Source organism: Corythoichthys intestinalis, chromosome 2 (genome assembly GCF_030265065.1).
Source record: "Corythoichthys intestinalis isolate RoL2023-P3 chromosome 2, ASM3026506v1, whole genome shotgun sequence".
Lineage (NCBI taxonomy): Eukaryota > Metazoa > Chordata > Actinopteri > Syngnathiformes > Syngnathidae > Corythoichthys > Corythoichthys intestinalis.
The window spans coordinates 44,125,316-44,141,106 of NC_080396.1; the positions used below are offsets into that span (position 1 = coordinate 44,125,316).

At 40.0% G+C, this 15,791-nt stretch overlaps 1 protein-coding gene across 4 annotated transcripts in view; it reads left to right on the forward strand.

Annotated features, from left to right (window-relative positions):
• The window catches only part of mib2 (MIB E3 ubiquitin protein ligase 2), a 91,691-nt gene that overhangs the window by 42,014 nt on the left and 33,886 nt on the right, over positions 1–15,791 (forward strand). For 3 of the 4 annotated variants that reach the window (XM_057858872.1, XM_057858865.1, XM_057858855.1), the window contains exons 4-6: positions 12,058–12,164; positions 13,136–13,330; positions 13,501–13,643. In XM_057858872.1, coding sequence (XP_057714855.1) covers positions 12,058–12,164; positions 13,136–13,330; positions 13,501–13,643 — 445 coding nt within the window. Of the gene's footprint in view, positions 1–7,236; positions 10,698–12,057; positions 12,165–13,135; positions 13,331–13,500; positions 13,644–15,791 lie in introns of those variants that run through there. The other variant, XM_057858881.1, reaches the window with a different exon arrangement.

The window sequence follows — 15,791 nt, forward strand, 5'->3', positions numbered from 1 at the left end:
TATACATTAGAAAACAAGACATTTCATCTAATATTGAACCATTTTCAGTCAATCAATGTCTTTATTTTCATTGTACATTGTTGAAAACAGCCAACAATTGCATCTCAGATGTGACCAGAACACCCCCCCCCCCCAAAATTCAAATCTTATTTCTTACCTAAAAATGTCATTACGCTTGATAACAAACAACACTTAAAAGTGAGGTGTTTTTCCCCTCGTGTTTCAATTGAATTTCCATTTGTGTCAAGCTATTTTTAAGTTTTAGTTAAGTTTTAAGTTAGTCTAAACTGTAAGTCCTGATAGGATTTTGAGTTTTTGCAGTGTTCAAAATAAATGTATTGTAACATATCAGGTTATAATATGGCGGGGATATTTGCATGCGTTCCTGAATGCACCGCTTGACGTGCGTGGGTGAGGGAGGTGCGGGAGAGCGGGAGACGTGCCTTCCTGTTGTTTTTGTCATTCTGGCAGGTGCGTGTGCGTCGTGTTGGTTGTTCTACAAGTTCCTAAAAAATAAATAATTGCAGCCTAACGAAGCGGGTGACTCTTTGTCATCGTTACAGTATGATGTCTGCTGTATTGGAGCAGATTAGGGGCCAGTGCTACTTGGTGTTTTATCCAGCAATGACTACTGAGCTAAAATTGACAGTTAGCGTTATTAAGTTTTTATTTTACACCCTCATCACTCTACAGTGCTATGTTTTCACAGATTAAATAAAGCCTGTATATCGATAGTGGTCATAATTAAAAGAAACCTAGACCTCCGTGGGGCTAACGCTACGTTAGCAAGTGACAATAACGTTTATCTTATTTATTAGCGCTGAGAAGTGTACTGCTTTAAGATGGCGGCTGTTTGCTAACGCCGCTGACTCTGTCATTTCGCCTCTAGTTGAACATACATGTGATATCTATGAGACGCATCAGACCTTACCTGCTACTGCTACCACCGTAGCTTCATGCAGGCTAGTTTTTAGCAACGTCTGCGTAGTTTGTAGCAGTTGTCAGCTGCAGTAAGGTTTTTAAACTTACTGCAACTTACTGTTTTTAAACTTTAAAATTACTCGGAATAGTTTTTAAACTCGAGTTACTCGAGTTGCTCGAGTATTCGTTTCAGCTCTAGATATTACTGCCCTGCCGCCTCGAATTTTTTTTTTTTCCCAACAAACTTACAATAACACAGAGAGAATACTGTATATATTAATAGATCAAGTACACACATTTGAACGCAATAAGTTTACCCTTAAATTCACATACTTTTTAAGAAATCACAAACAAAAACAATAGATCATGCCTCTTTTAACCCTTTAACACCTAAGCCTATTTATGCCGAATTTGCATGCATTTCATGTTGCCTTTATATTTCAACAAAAAAATTGTTTACAATGGCCAAGTTGGGTCCCTTTTTTCAGGACATCTTGAACTTCATGTCCAAACTGTTGTTTTCTTCCCTGACCAATTATAATCCACATTTTGGACCCAGAAAGACAAAAAAATCCCAAAATCTTTTTTCAAAATTTGTGTTGATGTCCCATTGACAACCAAACATGCTCGACCAACCGTTTTGAAGCTTGATAATATTTATTCAACTTGTTAGGATAAACATTCAATAGAAAAAAATAAGATTGAATAGTTTTATGTTTGACAATTCAACAGAAACAGCAGGTATGGTCATGGGTGTTTTTGGCCTTTACACATACTATGTCTAAACAGGTTATATACAGTGCAAAATAGTGAGAAAAAAATTATATATATCATCTAACACAAAAAGGATTTGGACGATATCTCTTTGTGAAGTTAGGTGTTGTTCCCATCATCTTACCAAAAGTATATACGTACATGCAATCAAGCTTCTCGAACACACATCTACATAAAAATTGAAAAGATTATAGTGAAGAAAAAATATAAAATTGAAAAAAAGTGTTTTGAAAAATATTGACAAGTAGTTTAGTTCAATTGAAAATTTTCAGGCATGAGACCCACGCGATCAAGTTTTTTTTTTTTCTGCGCACTCAATAAAGCTTCTTGAGCAGGTCACGGAGCTACATCACACAGCCTACTGTCTTTCGCCGTTTGCGCACTGGACATCAAATTTTGGGTCATGTACACTTATATGAAACTAGCAGTGCAACGGTTTGCGGTTCAAAGCCGAACCGTACGGTTTGCCCTGTACGGTTCAATATGCCTTTATGAACCGCGCCTTTTCGGTTTTGCAATTAATGTATTCCGAACGTTTGTGGAATGAATTGATCGAGCTCTGTGTGCCTGTGTGTGACGTGAAGCACCGCTGTGGAGAAATTCCCACCCCACAAGTAAATGTCCGATCGCAGTCAAGCACCTGTGTAATAGAAGCCGAGTAATGCCCTCTCTCGCTTACGAGCGAAGTAAAAGTGAAACAAGAAAGAAAACAAAAAGCTATGGCGAGCGGAGGAGTGGAGAGACCGAATTTCTTTCAAATCTGCGGTGTGGCAACATTTCGGTTTCCCTGTGGACTACAATGCGGAGGGAGAAAAAATATTGGGAAAAAAAAAAAAAATTTTGCGAGCATTGCTCAGCGCTTGTTCCCCATGCTAATGGCAACACTTTTATAACATGACTCCGGCACCTCAGCCGGCATCACCCACACATATCACTTTCTCAGAGCAGGACAACCCCGAAGATGACACCAGTGAAAACACACGGCGGGCTTTGTTAATTTATTTGCAACGCTTGACCCTCGTTACATTGTTCCCTCGCGGACATATTTCTCCAACAACGTAATCCCCGACATTTATGAAATGCCAAGCAAAGGCATCGATGATGATTTCGCTAAAGCACATAGTTTTGTCCTGACCACTGATAGTTGGACGTTCCGTGCTACAGAGTGCTACTACCTAACTGTGACGGTCCACTATAATTCATACCTGTCAAGTTGTACGGTCTCGTCGTAATTTGTACAAGTGAGCACTGATTTTTAAATGTGTACGCCGTACGTTACTTTCAAAATCTGCACGTTTTTTGTGCATTACGTTTTCTTTTTCATCCGTTCGGATTTGGTCACCGTTTCGGCAACGAGACAATGTGCGTTTATGCATTGGTTGAATGACGCGAGAAAAGTCATAGAGACACGGAGAGGGAAGAGTGTTTGTTGAGACGCTGTAGCAAACGCGATGCTAGGCTAGGTGGCTCCAATATTTCCTGACTGTAGCCGACAGCCTACAATCTACACCTAGATATCTCATGCATATAGAACTACATGCAAAATGGCAGACTCTGTAGCGTTAGTAAACAGCCGTCATTTTAGAGCAGTAAACTTCTCAGAAAGGCTCTGTTTTAGTAAACCTTCCTAGCGAACCGAAGCAACTTTTTATCTAAAATACTCCTAAATCGGCAAAATCTGGACTTGAGTCTATCTTTAAAGGATGAAACAGTTTTAAAATTTTCACATGTCGAAAGTAGACAGGAGGGAGCAATTTTAAATGACCAAAAGTAGCTACTTACCCATGAAGTAATAAAAAGGAAAACTTTTACCAAGGGCATCCACAAAATGTCATGTGTATGGCAACCAATTTGCAGACTGTCTGTTGTATTTTTGTCATTGTTTAATTCACTGTTGTCACTGCCTAGAGAACACAGGGGTAGTTTTTCACCCTCGACAGTGGTCAACACGGTGGCACCTGATTATACATTCACCTCACACAGCCTGTGTTATCAACACATTTTTTTTTTTGCATTGCACAAACAGTGCATATTTTTAAACATACTGTATATATTCAAGATATAAAACAGTCCCTTAGGCTATATCAAATATTATGATTACGTACAAGTGAAAGCATTCTTTTCTTGGTCATAACACCACTATTATCATAGGACTTGATTACCAAAATTGCTGATGTTTCTGCATGGCGATTTAGCTCAGACAAACTAAGCAAAGGCTGCTTCCGGGATCTCAACGCTTTGTGAGCTGATTCCAAGTGTCCCATCTTTTCAAAATTACTGGCCTAAGTTCTCCCTTCAGAATGTACTCTTCTGCGTCAGTTCACCGTAATGCCAAACTGCTGCAGGCACTGTCTGAATGTCAGCTGGATGGCCTGTGCTTATTTTATGAGGTGATATGTATGACCTAGTTCCTATAGTGTGTGTACTCGTGTATAGTTTATAGCAGGGTTCACTAAATCCGGACCTTGGTGCCACTTTTCCTGTCGTGTTTTCCATGTCTCTCTCCGCTAACACACCTGAATCAAATGATTATATCATCAGTAACCTCTCCAGAAGCCTGATAATGATCCTGATTATTTCGATCCAGGTGTGTTGGAGGAGGGAGACATGGAAAACAAGACAGGAAAAGTGGCACCGAGGTCCAGATTTAGTGAACCCTGGTTTATAACATGGTCCAGCTCCAGGTTGACAATTACCGTACATGTTTTCCATGTACTGTATGTACAGTACCTAGAGACAGTAACAAGTTCCATAAATCGTCACACTGCACCACTTCAACTTGATTTGATCATTTCTTCTAGGTCTCCTGTTATTTTTCTTCTTATTTTGGCCTCAATAAATGTCAAAGAATCCCATTGAGATGACTCCAATTCGGGCTCAATGGCAAGATGACTGAAGATTTCAGACTGAATTCATATCTAAAGTGGTAAAAAAGGAAGAACAGTTCATGAAATCAAACAATTGCTCCTTAAAGCACTTGATGAGGCTGGATGTTGTCTCGTTATTACTGAACACTAGTCTAATAAATTTGGCAAGCACTGCACATTTAGGCATTCTAGCCCAAACTTGTTTGAACAAAATGGTGACACATTTTTAGTCTCTCCTCAAATACTAGCCTGATGGTAGTAATCCAGTTCTTTCCTACAACCTGTTATGTAACAGTTTGACATAACATGGAGTTTGAGTAACAGAAATATTGATTTGTCTCTGAGGTTAAAATGCAGTGCCCTTGTATTTATGGAGCTTTCTTGGACCTTCCAAAAAGCCCATAGAGGCCACTGCTTGTACAACGGAAAGAAATGTATTTGTATGTATCGCACAGATTTGGCTTTTTACTGTTATCCCCAAATACACATTGTACCAACAAAGGTGACTATTAACGTCGTACATTCAACAATATACAGTCCTTATAAACTGTTGCTACAAATTTAAGACAATGACTCTTCGTAACTGAGTGGTAACAGTTTTGTTGCCCTACATCCAGGAATGCATCTCTGCCTGGGCATTACATAAAAGTTACTTTTCTCATCAGATGAATAAATGAAAGAGAGAAAGTTACGTATTTTGTAATTTGATTAGGTAATTAGGTACACCACGCAAAATACATACGCCACATTAGAACCCGATTCGTTACATTACAGATATTATTATTACTATTATTATAATGTATTTGTTTTGCTCTTTGTAATTGCTATTTGTAATAGTTATAGTAACGGCAGTATTTATTAAGGATTTAGTGTAGGTTTTCGGGCTGTGGAACGAATTAATGGAATTATAATGTATTCTTATGGGAAAATCCTGCTCGACATACGACCATTTCGATTTACGCTGTGTTTTCCCATTGGCAGTGTATCAAATACTTGTTCTCCCCACTGTATATATATGTATATACAGTGCCTTGCAAAAGTATTTGGCCCCCTTGAATCTTGCAACCTTTCGCCACATTTCAGGCTTCAAACATAAAGATATGAAATTTAATTTTTTTGTCAAGAATCAACAACAAGTGGGACACAATCGTGAAGTGGAACAACATTTATTGGATAATTTAAACTTTTTTAACAAATAAAAAACTGAAAAGTGGGGCGTGCAATATTATTCGGCCCCTTTACTTTCAGTGCAGCAAACTCACCCCAGAGGTTCAGTGAGGATCTCTGAATGATCCAATGTTGTCCTAAATGACCGATGATGATAAATAGTATCCACCTGTGTGTAATCAAGTCTCCGTATAAATGCACCTGCTCTGTGATAGTCTCAGGGTTCTGTTTAAAGTGCAGAGAGCATTATGAAAACCAAGGAACACACCAGGCAGGTCCGAGATACTGTTGTGGAGAAGTTTAAAGCCGGATTTGCATACAAAAAGATTTCCCAAGCTTTAAACATCTCAAGGAGCACTGTGCAAGCCATCATATTGAAATGGAAGGAGCATCAGACCACTGCAAATCTACCAAGACCCGGCCGTCCTTCCAAACTTTCTTCTCAAACAAGGAGAAAACTGATCAGAGATGCAGCCAAGAGGCCCATGATCACTCTGGATGAACTGCAGAGATCTACAGCTGAGGTGGGAGAGTCTGTCCATAGGACAACAATCAGTCGTACACTGCGCAAATCTGGCCTTTATGGAAGAGTGGCAAGAAGAAAGCCATTTCTCCAAGATATCCATAAAAAGTCTTGTTTAAAGTTTGCCACAAGCCACCTGGGAGACACAGCAAACATGTGGAAGAAGGTGCTCTGGTCAGATGAAACCAAAATTGAACTTTTTGGCCACAATGCAAAACGATATGTTTGGCGTAAAAGCAACACAGCTCATCACCCTGAACACACCATCCCCACTGTCAAACATGGTGGTGGCAGCATCATGGTTTGGGCCTGCTTTTTTTCAGCAGGGACAGGGAAGATGGTTAAAATTGACGGGAAGATGGATGCAGCCAAATACAGGAACATTCTGGAAGAAAACCTGTTGGTATCTGCACAAGACCTGAGACTGGGACGGAGATTTATCTTCCAACAGGACAATGATCCAAAACATAAAGCCAAATCTACAATGGAATGGTTCAAAAATAAACGTATCCAGGTGTTAGAATGGCCAAGTCAAAGTCCAGACCTGAATCCAATCGAGAATCTGTGGAAAGAGCTGAAGACTGCTGTTCTCCATCCAACCTCACTGAGCTCGAGCTGTTTTGCAAGGAAGAATGGGCAAGAATGTCAGTCTTTCGATGTGCAAAACTGATAGAAACATACCCCAAGCGACTTGCAGCTGTAATTGGAGCAAAAGGTGGCGCTACAAAGTATTAACGCAAGGGGGCCGAATAATATTGCACGCCCCACTTTTCAGTTTTTTATTTGTTAAATAAGTTTAAATTATCCAATAAATTTTGTTCCACTTCACGATTGTGTCCCACTTGTTGTTGATTCTTGACAAAAAATTCAAATTTTATATCTTTATGTTTGAAACCTGAAATGTGGCGAAAGGTTGCAAGGTTCAAGGGGGCCGAATACTTTTGCAAGGCACTGTAATATATGTACCGGTATGCATGTATGTATGCATGTATGTATGCATGCATGCATGCATATATATATATATATGGAGTATGGGGGTAGGTCAGTGATGCTGTGGGGCTGTTTTGCTTCCAAAGGCCCTGGGAACCTTGTTAGGGTGCATGGCATCATGAATGCTTTGAAATACCAGAACATTTTAAATCAAAATCTGTTGCCCTCTGCCCGAAAGCTGAAGATGGGTCGTCACTGGGTCTTTCAGCAAGACAATGACCCTAAACACATGGCCTAATCTACACAGAAATGGTTCACCAGACACAAAATCAAGCTCCTCCCATGGCCATCTCAATCCCCAGACCTCAACCCCATTAAAAACCTGTGGGGTGAGCTGAAGAGGAGAGTACAGAGGAGAGGACCCAGGTCTCTGGATGATTTAGAGAGATTCTTCAAAGAGGAATGGCTGAAGATCCCCCTTTCTGTCTTTTCCCATCTAGTGAAACATTATAGGAGAATATTAGGTGCTGTTTTGTTGGCAAAAGGGGGTTGTACAAAGTATTAACACCAGGGGTGCTAATAATTGTGACACACATTATTTGATGTCAAATAATTATTTCTTTATGTGGGATTTTTTCCCCACTGAATAAATGCACTTGTATTGAAGGTTGGATTTTTCTCTTTTTTTTTCAATTAAGGTCCCATATTATTTAGAAAAAAATATATTAGAAAGCTGAAAAACACATAATTATTATAAATCCAATAATTATGGAGGGCACTGTATATATACATTTTTTTAATTGTAGTCTGTGTACCTTATGTTGTTAGTTCATGCACGCTGACAGTGGAGGGAGCATATGTGTTTGCCATATGAGATGGTCGCTTTGGAGTGAGTTAATCGGCTCTTCCACGCAAACAAGCTGCACGTAGCATCTGGGAATTTATCAGGGCATGTCGCTGCTTAATCCTGCCCTTGTATATCAAGATGCACACCTCTTCCTGGTCTCCTCCGTGCTTCTCTCACAAACATGTTCACCATACATCCAGATGATTGCCTGTAAAGGTTCTACAACCCCAAAGAAAAGTGATCATAATGTATCACGGCTCCTTGAAGATGAACATTCAAAATATATGAATTGGGAGAAAAACTGCAATACCTGGCTGCTCCTCAGAACATGTTTTATCCAGAAGGAAGGATGAAAGAAAATTGTAGTCATTCAACAAATAATTTTCGTTTAGACCGAGAGGAGAGAAAATCTGGTAATTGCGGACCTCAAAGCACCAAGATAAAAAAAAAAAAAAAAAAAAAAAAGCAAAAATAAATTCTATTCTTATAAACGATTAAAATTTGCTGATCTCCAGCATTGCCTAATGTTGCCTACTTTAGATTATATTGCCCTACTTTACTTTTTGGTCGAGTTTGAATGCTGATTGTTTTAAGGGGTCTGTGCTACTATAACCAGTTTGAGTGCTTCAGACTATAAACCACTACTTTTTTCCCCACCGCCTTGAACCCTGCGGATTATTATCCAATGTGACTAATTTACGGATATTTACAGGCTAATGAGCGGGGTTGAAATATCCCATAATACAATGTAGACACCTGCAGTTTATATTTATTGTATAGTTTATTATACTTATATTTATTGACTCCAATATGAACAAATAGTTTTCTTGTAAAATTTGCTGGGTGCAGCTTTTCTAGTAAGGTGCGCCTTTTTAGCACAAATATGTTAAATACGTATCTCTGTCTACTGTGGAATGTTAGAAATTTGCGCTCAATTTTCTAAATTATAATTTTTTTACCCCATACAAGAGCTGTTTTGTAATTCTAAGTGAACCAGTGTGATCTAACATAATGAAGAAGTGCTATACTAGTTCTTAACCAACCAGTTGTCTTGAGTCATGCTCCTCTGCTATCTCGCCCAAGGTAACCCTTGGCAGACTTAACTGTTGCCTGTTGTCTGGTCAGAAAGGTGACATTTGGTCTTTCTGGATTAGAAATCTTGATCCCTTAATAGAGCTTTTGTCTTTCTTGGAATGGCTGCATTCAAATACTGAGTGGCATCAAAAGGAAAGATTTCAATCTCTTGTTGTGTTATTACATAATGGGAAATTCATATGGTATCATTAGTGAAGGCATTATTAGGATTGTGTGGTACTATTATCTATTAATTTTAAATGATAATCTACAGCGAATTACTTGAAAAGCAACATAATAATGTAATCGAATGTTGAACAACTGATGTAGTCTAATCAATATTTGACTGGTGACTATTGAGTATGCGGCGTCATTATTGTGTTTCCTCCACTGATGAGTCTGCTATCTACTTCATAAAAGTAGAAAAGAAAACCATGACACGTGTCCATTGAACGCATAAGTCAGACTTGGAAAAAGCATAAGTACAGGAGAATGATGGTTTCCTGTTGATGTATCCACTGTTTAACATCAATCCTATTCGAGAAAAGAACAGACTGAGGCAGCTAAACTAATAATAGCACTTGATATTTGTTTAGCTTTTTAGTAGAGGTCGACCGATATGGGATTTTTCAAATGAAGATACCAATATTAAAAAAAAAAAAATCATCAGCAGATTGCCGAATTCCAAAGCCGGTAAGCTCCGTAGATTATTACGGAGCCCCTAAGGGGACATGGAAGAAGAAAAAAAAAGACAGATCTGTTTTTTATTTGTTTGTTTGTTTGTTAATTGGGTGATTTTCTTGGTTAATCGATGGCCGATGTTGGAAAAATGTCCTTATATCGGTCTACCTCTACTTTTTAGGCACTCTTAGAACTGCCTTTTTTCTTAGCTACATTACATTTGTTGGTGTTTGTGCCAGACATATCATATACGACATGCTCCTGATACTTTGACTTCAGCTTACCAAATTACTTGGACCCAGTAACCCGTTTTTATATTGGAAAGAAGCTAATAGAGAATAGCTGCAGTGTGGAGGAAAACATTTACAGTTGTTTGCGTGACCAGAGCCACGTTGGAGCAGCCCAATTGGACTCAACAAAGACATTTGATGCTGTGATTCCTGGTGTGAACTTGGGTACACTTAAGCGTATGAGGTGGCGCCAACTCTTTGCCTGAGCCTGCCCGCTCTTTTAAAGCTCTGCTTTCGAGGATTAACCTCGAAGCATCTGTCTTCAAATGCACACTATTCTCAGGACAACTTTGTTCAAGCTCAGACAGAGACTCGCTGCCTTCCTCTGCCGAGGATTTTTTATGAAATTGAACAAATCTGTCTAACGAGAAAGAATTAATTTGGCTTCAAGTTTTATTCCAAAGTGAGGCAAAACTTTCAGAATAACATATTTGAGCTGCAAAGCCTCTATAGTGTTTAGTGACCGCAGCACTTGTTGGACTCTTCTTTTGCCCACTCTGGATTTCAAATTTGAGACACGATTCTGAGACTTCATTCATCTGAAATGAATGTTAGCCTTTGATCTGAAGAATGGGAATAGGCAGTTCTTTTGCACCGAGATCTGATCAAATCTTTACTATAAGGTATGTTTGCTCTAGAAGCAGTGACTGTCTTGTGTCTGTGCAAGTGTGCTTTTTGGGTGTGGATATGGTTGCCTGTAGCTGCCTGTTTTTTTGTTTAGTAAAGAATTTGCCTTTGCCTCTTTAGTTTTAAGCATTGTCACACCGCACATTATTTTGACACAATGATATAGAAAAAAATCTATTATGGGTTTGAGAAAGGTGTCATTTTTTATTTGGTGTATTGATACTTATTAGAGGCGTGCGAAATTTCAGATTCTTAGATTTTTCGCAGTTCGGCCCTGGAAGATTCGAGAGCGATTCACAAACATCCAAATTCCGATTATTGAATTATACCAGGTAAAGCGGAAATAGAACAGTCAGCGCGAAATGAGAGTAAATATCCAACTCATGCCGCTAAAAAAAAAAAAAAAAAAAAAAAAAAAAAAACCTGACTGCGGCCGACAGCCGCTACAAACATCGCCCAGTTGTTATTTGCTACTAACATACGGCAACATACGACTATGGTAGATATCACATATATATAGAACTAAATGTGAAATGACAGACGACGGCGGCGATAGAACACGTACAAAGAACTAGATGCGAAATGACAGACTTGCTAGTAAACAGCCGCCATCTTAAAGCAGTAGACTTCAGTAGAAGGCTCTGTTGTAGCGAACCTAATTACTTTTTATTTAAAATCCCCCTAAATCGGCAAAATCTTGAATTGAATCTATCTGTAAATGATGAAACCGTTTTAAAACTTTGACATGATGAAAGTAGACAGAAGGGAAATTATGGAATAACGGGAGCAATTTTAACAACTTAAAGGGTTGATTCACAACATTAAATTAATTGAATGTAGTTTAAAGCTGCTGATACAGAATGGAGACATGAGTATTTTAGTATTTACTGTTTTAACTGTTAAATTGATACTAAAATAGTAGTTTGGTTTAGCCTGAGAGGATTTTTTTAGGGGGGTTCGCGCATCATTAATCAACTTATTATCGAATCTGAGCCTCTGAAACGTAATCGTAATTGAATCGTTAGGTGCCTAAATATTCCCACCTGTAATACTTATAGTTAATACTTTGTCAAGTTTAATTCGTGTGGATGGCATGACAGTCAAATAGCTTTGTGTATAACATAAGGTGCATGGAGTACTGCCGGGTGTACAAAGTACACTTCTGGTGCTCTTCGGTGTGTGGATCATTGTCGCTTTGGGTATTATGTTTATCAGGAAAAAGACATTGATTTACCTCTCTGCTTTACTGAATTTATGCGAGCGTTAAGTGGCCACTGAACTCTAGGGCCAAGCTACGCACTTTCACAGTACATTTACAAGTGTTTGCTTAACAGTTTCTTTGTGTTTTTATCACAGAGTAAGCTTGGCACCAAGGCAGAACCTCCCACGGATCATCCTCAAAGGAATCTTTCAGGGAGTTAAGGTTGTTCGGGGACCTGACTGGGACTGGGGCAATCAAGACGGTGAGTGGGTCATGATGAGGGTGCTGTTCTTACCCCCAAACTGGCATTGCTGATTTGACTGGCCAAGGCTACCTTGCCTTTTCAAAGCATTTTTTCACCACAACCCATAAAACCTATCTGCAGATCTCAGTAAGCCATGAAAGACGATGTCGACATATTTGCATCTGCTTATTTTGCCAGTCACTTGTGTGTTTGTTGTTCAAATGTGCCTTTCTTCTTCACTAATCTTTGCATCTCAATACACATCTCTTCACACAAGTGTTCATATCATAGATATTTTAGAAATATTAAGGTTTAGAGAAATGTCTTCTCTTTCAGATAAAAGAAGTTGATGTTTCTCGGTCAAAATGGAATGCTCCTTTTCAGAGAAAATTAGAATGTTTACAAGATATTTATTCCTGGTCCTATTATGTCTGAACAAAGCTCTACTTCCAAATCTGGGCTGGATTGAATGAGTCAAAATCTTGTTTTGTTGACTTTGAGATCAATGCTCTTGGGGTTAAGTGAAGTCACTCATCTGTTAGGGATGCTATATGTGATACATGCATACAGTATATTCTTAGCATGCTCAGTAACCCTCCATCCCACCATATAGTCTTTTAGGTCGCTGGTTCAGCTGGTGTGTCCTGAAAGGGCACAGTGGAAGCCTAATGAAAGTGTCGCGAAGTTCACACAAATTATGCGATAGTGAATATTGTCTTTGTGCTTCCTTGAGACATAAGGAATTGTGTTTTGTCTTATCTACACAACATTGAAAGGGATTTAAGTTTTTGTCACACATGGCATATACTGTCATTACGGAACTGCCTTCTATTTTCACCTGCATGATTACTTCTATTTTAATCTATTGCTGACATTTCTTCCCTTTCCAAACAACTCATGTAACAGTGTGGCAGTCAAGCCCTTCCATTTATCTCCTGTTTACAAACACTCTGATTATCTCGTGCCTATTTGTGTTTGCGTGTGTGTAGGCGGGGAGGGTAAGGTGGGTAAAGTAGTGGACATTCGTGGCTGGGATACAGAGTCTGGTCGCAGCGTGGCAAGTGTGACCTGGACTAATGGCACCACCAATGTCTACCGAATGGGGCATAAGGGCAAAGTGGACCTCAAATATGTGTCTGATGGCCAGGGAGGCTTCTACTACAAAGACCACTTGCCAAAACTCGGTAAGGCTGCATCCTCTATTAAGTTTACAAACTCAACAGTCTAGTTTAACTAGTTATGCAAGTGGAAAGAAAAAAAAAAAATCATGTTGTTCTTGGTTATTCTAAAATAAGGCATATTTTACAGAGCTGGCTGGTTTGCCTCTTGTTAATTCTAATTTCTGTGTGTACAGGAGAGCATGCAGAGCTGCAACGCCAGGAGAGTGCTGATGGCCACTCTTTCCAGCAGGGAGATAAGGTCAAATGTCTCTTGGAGGTGGACATTTTGCGACAGATGCAGGAAGGACATGGAGGATGGAATCCCAAAATGGCTGAGGTGACTAATAATCTATAGGACATTGTTTTATTTTCCTATGGAAAAGACTTGTGTGCTGTATCCAGTTCATTGCCATTGACAAAACACGTTAACAAAGAGGATGATTAATGTAATTACTGGTTTCTTTTTGTTAAGACTTTTGTTGTTCCCACTCAGCATTAATTCATTTGAAGTTAAGCACTTCAGTTTTAAAATACTTGCAAAATTCATTAGGGCAAATTCATAGGACACTTCTGTAACTCATTGCCTGCCATTGATGGCGCTGGAAGGGCTGGGAGTTATTAGCTGACAAACCACATTTAAACTCCCCACGTTCTCACTTAAACTCATAAAGCCAATTTCATGGCTGTTATAAATTCCCTTTCCTCCTGTATATGAGAAAAGTCATGCCTTTTTTGTGCCACAATGAAAAATAAATTCATTTGCAGGGGCGCCTCGCTTTTCGCCCTTTTCCTACATGTTGCTGTGGGTCCCTTCACACTGGGCTGCCGCTAGTGTGAAAAGGCCATTACAGTTTATTTTGACAGAGATGCAGTGGGGCAAATAAGTATTTAGTTTAATTGTGCAAGTTCTCCCACTTGAAAATATTAGAGAGGCCTGTAATTGTCAACATGGGTAAACCTCAACCATGAGGGACAGAATGTGAAAAAAAAACAACCAGAAAATCACATTGTTTGATTTTTAAAGAATGTATTTGCAAATCATGGTGGAAAATAAGTATTTGGTCAATAGCAAAAGTTCATCTCAATACTTTGTTATGAACCCTTTGTTGGCAATAACAGAGGCCAAACGTTTTCTGTAACTCTTCACAAGCTTTTCACACACTGTTGCTGGTATTTTGGCCCATTCCTCCATGCAGATGTCCTCTAGAGCAGTGATGTTTTGGGGCTGTCGTTGGGCAACATGGACTTTCAACTCCCTCCACAGATTTTCTATGGGGTTGAGAACTGGAGACTGGCTAAGCCACTCCAGGACCTTGAAATGCTTCTTACGAAGCCACTCCTTTGTTGCCCTGGCTGTGTGTTTGGGATCATTGTCATGCTGAAAGACCCAGCCACGTCTCATCTTCAATGCCCGGCGGATGGAGGGAGATTTTCACTCAAAATCTCTCGATACATGGCCCCATTCATTCTTTCCTTTACACAGATCAGTCGTCCTGTTCCCTTTGCCGAAAAACAGCCCCAAAGCATGATGTTTCCACCCCCATGATTCACAGTGGGTATGGCGTTCTTCGGATGCAATTCAGTATTCTTTCTCCTCCAAACACGAGAACCTGTGTTTCTGCCAAAAAGTTCTATATTGGTTTCAACTGACCTTAACACATTTTCCAGTCCTCTTCTGGATCATCCAAATGCTCTCTAGCGAACCGCAGATGGGCCTGGACGTGTACTGGCTTCAGCAGGGGGACACGTCTGGCAGTGCAGGATTTGAGTCCCTGGCGGCGCATTGTGTTAAGGCCCAAGTACACTGCATGCGTGATCGTTGCGTTTCCGGTCCGACTCCGGTAAAAAATAGCGCCGGAGCCAATCCGTTCCCATTATATCCTATTGTTCAACGTATACCGGCCGCGTCAGTGCTCCGGCTTGACTGCGAACCACCTCCGGCGTGCCGCATGCCCGCCGGATGGTATAGGCTATTTTCTATTTTTGCCGGACACGCATCCGGCAAAATGGGCGGAGCTGGGCCTGGACGTAACAACCCAGGTGCCTAATCACGGTTTAAACACGAGCGAAGATGGATGATGAGCGCTTCATCATGGAGGTGGAAACCCATAAAATCATTTATGATGCAGCAGATCCTTTCTATAAGGACTATATAAAAAAGGAAGCTGCAAGGTGTCCTATTATGTTTGTTTTTCTGTCCTGATCTCATCATGATGCAGTCATGTCTGTCTCTTAATTCGAGATTAACTAAAATATCAATATGCAAAGAAAATATGTGCTCTCTCTCTGCTTCTCTGATGAGTATAGACTCCGCGTGTTTTTCGTTGTTTTAAATGGCACATTATCGCGCGCGATCACGCGAGAGCCCACGGGGGGGACGAGGTTGGCGGACCGCAGCCGTGCAGCAGCCGGTATGATTTGCCTGTTTTTGACGGACTGCGTGGCACGCAGGCAACACTGAACCGGACCGGAACCGCAACGATCA